Raw genomic sequence first — 6,754 nt, 5'->3', positions numbered from 1 at the left:
CTGACCCAAAACCATATTTACACAATGATGATTCTTTGCTATTACGGTGTTCTCATGTCCTGTGCAGGTGCTTGGAAGTATATTTAGGTGGTGGAGGGTTTCAGTGGGAGGGGACTGCGGACACAAGTGGTCTATAAAACCAGTGCTTAGACTGGTCGAGCAGCCTCAACCTCTTCTTCCTCCTCCCCCCTTTTAATAGAGAACCTCAGACGGCTTGCGTCCTCTGGAAACATGTCAAAGGATCTTCACCCCACCATGGACCCCACAAAGATGGGAGCTGGACGCTCCATTGCTGTGCTGACGTCAGGAGGAGATGCTCAAGGTAAGAAGATCATACACACTAGATCCTGACGCTCCCTTACTACCTTTTATCCTTGAGTCAACACAATTGTAAAATCATTGCACAACAATATGCTATTCTTGAATCATTCATTTGTACTTTGGAAGCGCTGGACAATACATGCTCATAATACTGTGTGATGTCTGCACTATAATGGATCATCATGGGAGAAATTCAATTCTAATATGTTGTGTTTTTGTTGGACGGATACCTCCTCCAACAACCTCTTGTCTAAAAGGTGACATCTATTCCTTTAATACCTCCTGCACAATAGCTAATACAAATCTCGTTCAACTCGAGAATTCCCTTAATTTACGTCTTTGGGGCTAATTTTAGTGGCGATGACCTTTTTTTTAGCATGGTAGGGAGAACCCACAACCACCATCCCACCCCTCATTCGCACAGCAGCTGTTTGGTGAAACAAGATCTGCAGCATGCCAACTTGTCACAACACAAACTCATGCTGTGGCATTTGGCGTCCGAGGACATCCAGGTGCGAGACCTAGAGCATGCAGTTAACGCGCCTCTCTGTCCTTTCCATGTGCCTATTTTGGGCTCATCTGCTGACGGTTTACTAAAAGGTCAGGTGGGCTTTAAGTTTTAATTGATTAGATGTGTTGTCCTAATTGACTACTTTGTTTCTTTATAAATACTTCTTCACTGTGTTATGCTACTATAATAAAGTAAAACTATTACCGTATTTTTTGGAGTATAAGTCGCTCCGGAGTATAAGTCGCACCGGCCGAAAATGCATAATAAAGAAGGAAAAAAACATATATAAGTCGCATTTTTGGGGGAAATGTATTTGATAAAAGCCAACACCAAGAATAGACATTTGAAAGGCAATTTAAAATAAATAAAGAATAGTGAACAACAGGCTGAATAAGTGTACGTTATATGAGGCATAAATAACCAACTGAGAACGTGCCTGGTATGTTAACATAACATATTATGGTAAGAGTCATTCAAATAACTATAACATATAGAACATGCTATACGTTTACCAAACAATCTGTCACTCCTAATCGCTAAATCCCATGAAATCTTATACGTCTAGTCCCTTACGTGAATGAGCTAAATAATATTTGATATTTTACGGTAATGTGTTAATAATTTCACACATAAGTTGCTCCTGAGTATAAGTCGCACCCCCGGCCAAACTATGAAAAAAACTGCGACTTATAGTCCAAAAAATACGGTACTTGATGCCGCAGAACAGACCTAATGGAGAGTGTAAAAAAATTGTGGCTCAAGAAATTGGGGTCAGAGCTCACCTGCTCAGTCCCCTCTGGAGTGTGGCTGAACGAGAGGTGAAATACTTGGTGTTTTTCTTGTCAATTTGTAATTATTCGACTCAGTGTTTGTCTTTTAGGCTTTTACACAGTGGGTTTTTAACAATACAATTCTTACATTTTAAGTGTGAAGAGAAACGTATAGATTTAGATGATTAGCTTGCAAATTATTTTGTTACACAGTTGTTAGCCTTGATGCTAGCAAAAAAAACATCAAGTTGGGGTTGTTTGTCACAAATACTCATGTTCGTATACACTTTAGGTCAATAGTTTAAGAACACCTTATTTATAGCAGTAAGTAACCACCTTTTTTTACATCTTTTGCTTTTCTTGCCCTAATGTGGGTGGGATCTGAGCCGAGGATGTCGTTGTGGCTTGTGCAGCCCTTTGAGACATTTGTGCTTTATAAGTAAACTTTGATTGATATCAATGTTGTTGCTGTAGATACAGTAAGGTCCAGAAGTAAAAGTACAGTACATTTGGAAAGTATTCACAGTGCTTCACTTTTCCCACATTTTGTTACCCATCCATCCATCCGTTTTCTACCGCTTGTTCCTTTCGGGGTTAGTGGGAGGTGCTGGAGCCTATGTTACAGCCACATTCCAAAATGGAATAAAACCAGTTTTGTTGTCAAAAATTTACCAAAATATCCAATAATGACAATATGAAAAGGTTTTTAAAAAATGTTTATGCAAATGAATTACAAATAAAGAAACAAAAAAAATCACATTTACATAAGTATTCACAGCTTTTGCTCAATACTTCGTTGATGCACCTTTGGCAGAATTTACAGCAAGTGTTTTTGATTATGATGCGACAAGCTTGGCACACATATCTTTGGCCAGTTTCACCCATTCCTCTTTGTGGCACCTTTTATGCTTCATTAGGTTGGATGGAAGTGTTGGTTTTCAACCAGGATGTCTCTGTACATTGCTGCATTCATCTTAATCTAGTCAGGGAGGTGACCAAGAACTCGATGGTCACTCTGTCAGAGCTACCGCATTCATCTGTGGAGAAAAGATAACCTTCCAGAAGGACAACCATCTCTGCAGCAATCCATCAATCTGGCTTGTATAGTATAGTGGCCAGACAGAAGCCATTTATTCGAAAAAAGTTAGCCAAAATGCACCTGAAAGACTCTCAGACCATGAGAAACAAACTTCTCTGATCTGATGAGACAAAGATTGAACTCTTTGGCGTGAATGCCAGGCAATCATGTTTAGAGGAAACCAGGCCCCGGTCATCACCAGGCCAACACTATCCCTACAGTGAAGCATGGTGGTGACAGCATCATGGTGTAGGGATGTTTTTAATGGTAGGAACTGGGAGACTAGTCAGTATAAAGGGAAAGGAAGGAAAGATAAATGCAGCAATGTTACGAAACATTCTGGATGAAACCTTCCAACCTGATATAGCTTTAGAGAAGAATTGGCGAACTGCCCTAAGATAGGTGTGCCAAGCTTGTGGCATCGATTTCAAAACTAATTGAGGCTGTAAATGCTGACAAAGGTGCATCAACAAAGTATTGAGCAAAGGCTGTGAATACTTATGTACATGAGAATTATTATGTATTTTTAATTCATTTGCAAATTAAAAAAAAACCTTGACATTATCATTATGGGGTATTTGTCTGTAGAATTTTGAGGATAAAAATAAATGTACCGGTAATCAATTTTGAAATAAGGCTGTACATAACAAAATGTGGAAAAAGTCAAGTGATGTGAATACCTACCAGATGCGCTGTAGAAGAGTGACCATTTTTTATGATTTTGCCTTTAAAGTATACACATTTTGTATAAAACTGCAAAGGGGTTTGAAATAAATGAATAAAAAAACGTGATTCAAGTGTTGAGTTTCAGCATTAACTGAAAAGTTTGACACAAATAGGTCATTTACCATGTAGAAATTACATTTACATTATGTAGAAAACATCCACTTCCTTTTCATTTATTCAACTGACATAGTTGTAAATATAGTAATCTTGTTCATTACTCATTATTTAATCATGTCACCACAAATTATTTTTATCCAAGTGTTAAAGTAGCGGTTATATTTTCAGAGTGTATGTGGGCTCACCCAATGCTATCTTGTACCTGTAGCTTAATTCCTAATGGGAAATGAATGAATTGTATTATATTGGGTAACCCATACATTCTAGCTTGGTGGTAAGCTACATGGCAGTGTGGGTGGCACTGAGAGAAATGTGGGTGCAGTGTCCTTCCCAAGGACACAATGGCAGCGACTATAGGATGCGGATGCTGGAATCGAACTATGAACCTTGAAGTTTCTGGACCCCCGCTCTACCCGCCCTAAAAACATAATTTTGTGACAAAGTTGAAAGTCGGCACTTCAATCGCATAAATGGCATAACGCAAATAGAGTTAATTCAGTTTGGATGCTTTCTGAGATGAAGTCTTGCATCACGTTCCCCGTGATGGCTGGTTGTCCTAAATGGGTTGTTTTTTTTGTACACTTTTGAGGAATTGCTCTACTTAATTTTCATGTCTACAAATGCATGATACTAATGTCAATTTGTATACCGATAAGTCTTACAAAAAAGAGGCATTGAAAAAAATCAAAGTGACATTTTCCTTGTTTCTCAGGTATGAATGCTGCTGTGAGAGCTACAGTCAGAGTTGGTCTCTACACTGGAGCCAAAGTCTACTTTGTTCATGAGGTAGGTGCTGCACACTGAAATGAGGCAAATGCTAGCACTGTCCGAAGGCCTCTAAAGCAGTGGTTCTTAAACTGGGTTCGATCGAACCCTAGGGGTTTGGTGAGTCGGGCTCAGAGGTTCGGCGGAGGTCAAGACACACCCGACTCATCGTGAAAATAAAAACTTCTCCCTATCGGCGTATTACGGATACGGCAACAGCATCAGTCAAACTGATTTGCAGGTGTGTAATTTGTTGTGAGTTTATGCACTTTGTTGGTTTTGTTCTTTGAACAACGTGATGTTCATGCACGGTTCATTTTGTGCACCAGTAAAAAAACATGGTAACACTTTAGTATGGGGAACATATTCACCATTAATTAGTTGCTTACTAACATGCAACTTAGTAACATATTGGCTCTTAACTAGTCATTATTAGGTACTTATTAATGCCTTATTCGGCATGGCCTTATTATAACCCTAACCCTCTAACCCTGGCCCTAACCAAATAACTCTAAATTAAGTCTTTGTTTCTTAGAATATGTTCCCCATACTAAAGTGTTACCAAAAACATATAACTTTGTCTTGAATTAGAAAAAAACCCAACATTTTATTTTTCACTAAAGAAGGGTTCGGTGAATGCGCATATGAAACTGGTGGGATTCGGTACCTCCAACAAGTTTAAGAACCACTGCTCTAAGGCAAACCTCTTATTTTATCTATTGTTGTTTTATTTATTATTTTTTAATGTTTGTACGTCATGTTATGTATTCTATTCTAATTTGTGCTTCAGGGCTACCAGGGCCTGGTGGATGGAGGAGACAACATTCGTCCTGCTACATGGGAGAGTGTTTCCATGATGCTTCAGCTGGTGAGTTAATATGTGGCTCAATCCCATGCAACAATGTCTTGTTTCATTTAGGGATCAGGCAGAGTTCATATTTGTTCCCGTCCTTTGGTTTTCAGGGAGGAACTGTCATTGGCAGTGCCCGCTGCAAAGACTTTAGATCCAGGGAGGGTCGCATGAAATCGGCCTGCAACCTGGTGAAGCTCGGCATCACCAACCTGTGTGTGATAGGAGGTGACGGAAGCCTCACCGGGGCCAACGAGTTCAGGACAGAGTGGAGCGGACTTCTGGCTGACTTGGTCCGAGCTGGTAAGGAGACATGCTTCTTTCCTATATCCCTGATGGTGTAATGGTCAGGAAGGGCATCCAGTGTGGATACTAAAACCGTTATAATGTATTTGACTCACAGTGGTGACTGACCCATGACAGGGGAAGGTCGAAAATTTCGTATTTTGCTATGAGACATGAACATAGTAGTCAGTAGTCAGTGTACAGCTCGTTGCGATATTGTCTGCTTTTAAATATATATTAAAGTGGTTAAAAGATCAAATAAAGTGGTCGCTTAAATCAGTGTTTCTTAACCATAGGCCGTGAGCGCCCCCTACAGGGCTGCCAGAAATATTTGTTTCTCAGCTGTGGACCTTATGGGCTGCAGCGGTACCCAGTACTCAGTTGTAATGCACTTTTCCTCCACTTGTGGCAGTAATGACAATATCAAACAAACAGCAGTCTGGAGCTTAAGTCATAGAGAAGTTTCTTAAGTGCACAAATTACAACTTAGGTGTTGAAGCTGTATTTTTCTTTACACTTACATTTTATCAACAGTTAATTTAAGAAATATATATACATGTTTTATTAATATTATTAATTTAGTTTGAATTTGTTTGAGCACTGCAAAATTGTATGTACATTCATTTATTGTCAGTTTTTATGAGTGCCTTCTTTTGCAGTATATTGTATTTGATTAGTTTTTACTTTTGTAATCAACCTGACCTAAGTCTTGATAATAATCTTTGTGATTAACAATTGCTTTCATATAATTTGACAAGTTAAGTTAGATATAGTTATTGAATATGATTTAAATTAAGTGCAAGATTACTAATTCAGTTTTAATATTTCAGTGTGCCCCAAGGCCTTCTGCAGTGAAAAAATGGGGTCCGAGGTCAAAAAGGTTAAGAATCCCTGGCTTAAATGACCCATAGCGTCCAGATGACTGAAATTTCACTAATACATGTTTATGCATTTTCTGCTCCTGAAAATTAATCTCGTAGTAATTTCCCAATATACTGATTAGTTTTTAAGCAATTGGTAGATAACTAAATGTACTTTGAATGCCCCCTTTCCATCACCAGAACTGATATGCCACCCCATCTTGGTGTGACATCATCTACAGAAATGGAGCTCATTTCCCCCAAAGACAGAGTAGATAAAGGCATATAACAGTATTATTTTGATATCTTAATTGCATGTTTTTTGTTGGCTGATACAGGCCTGCCCACATTTTAGAGCTGGAAGTAGGCATTCAAAAAGTACTAATATTTCTTAGAAAATAGGCCTAAAATCACTACTGTGTCTATTTTGGGTGGAATTCTACCTGTAGACATAATTTTTAGGTCCAGAAC

At 38.8% G+C, this 6,754-nt stretch overlaps 1 protein-coding gene across 1 annotated transcript in view; it reads left to right on the top strand.

Moving 5' to 3' along the window:
* Positions 1-184: 184 nt before the first annotated feature.
* Positions 185-6,754, top strand: part of LOC133623740 (ATP-dependent 6-phosphofructokinase, muscle type-like) — a 28,787-nt gene continuing 22,217 nt past the window's right edge. Inside the window, exons 1-4 of the mRNA XM_061987087.2 lie at positions 185-322; positions 4,236-4,309; positions 5,079-5,156; positions 5,252-5,441. Of these exons, the coding sequence (XP_061843071.2) occupies positions 232-322; positions 4,236-4,309; positions 5,079-5,156; positions 5,252-5,441 (433 nt within the window). The 5' untranslated portion in view covers positions 185-231. The remainder of the gene's footprint in view (positions 323-4,235; positions 4,310-5,078; positions 5,157-5,251; positions 5,442-6,754) is intronic.

Source organism: Nerophis lumbriciformis, linkage group LG01 (genome assembly GCF_033978685.3).
Source record: "Nerophis lumbriciformis linkage group LG01, RoL_Nlum_v2.1, whole genome shotgun sequence".
In the NCBI taxonomy this organism is placed as follows: domain Eukaryota; kingdom Metazoa; phylum Chordata; class Actinopteri; order Syngnathiformes; family Syngnathidae; genus Nerophis; species Nerophis lumbriciformis.
Note: the sequence above shows the minus strand (reverse complement) of the source record. Positions and strands in the feature narration are given on the sequence as shown.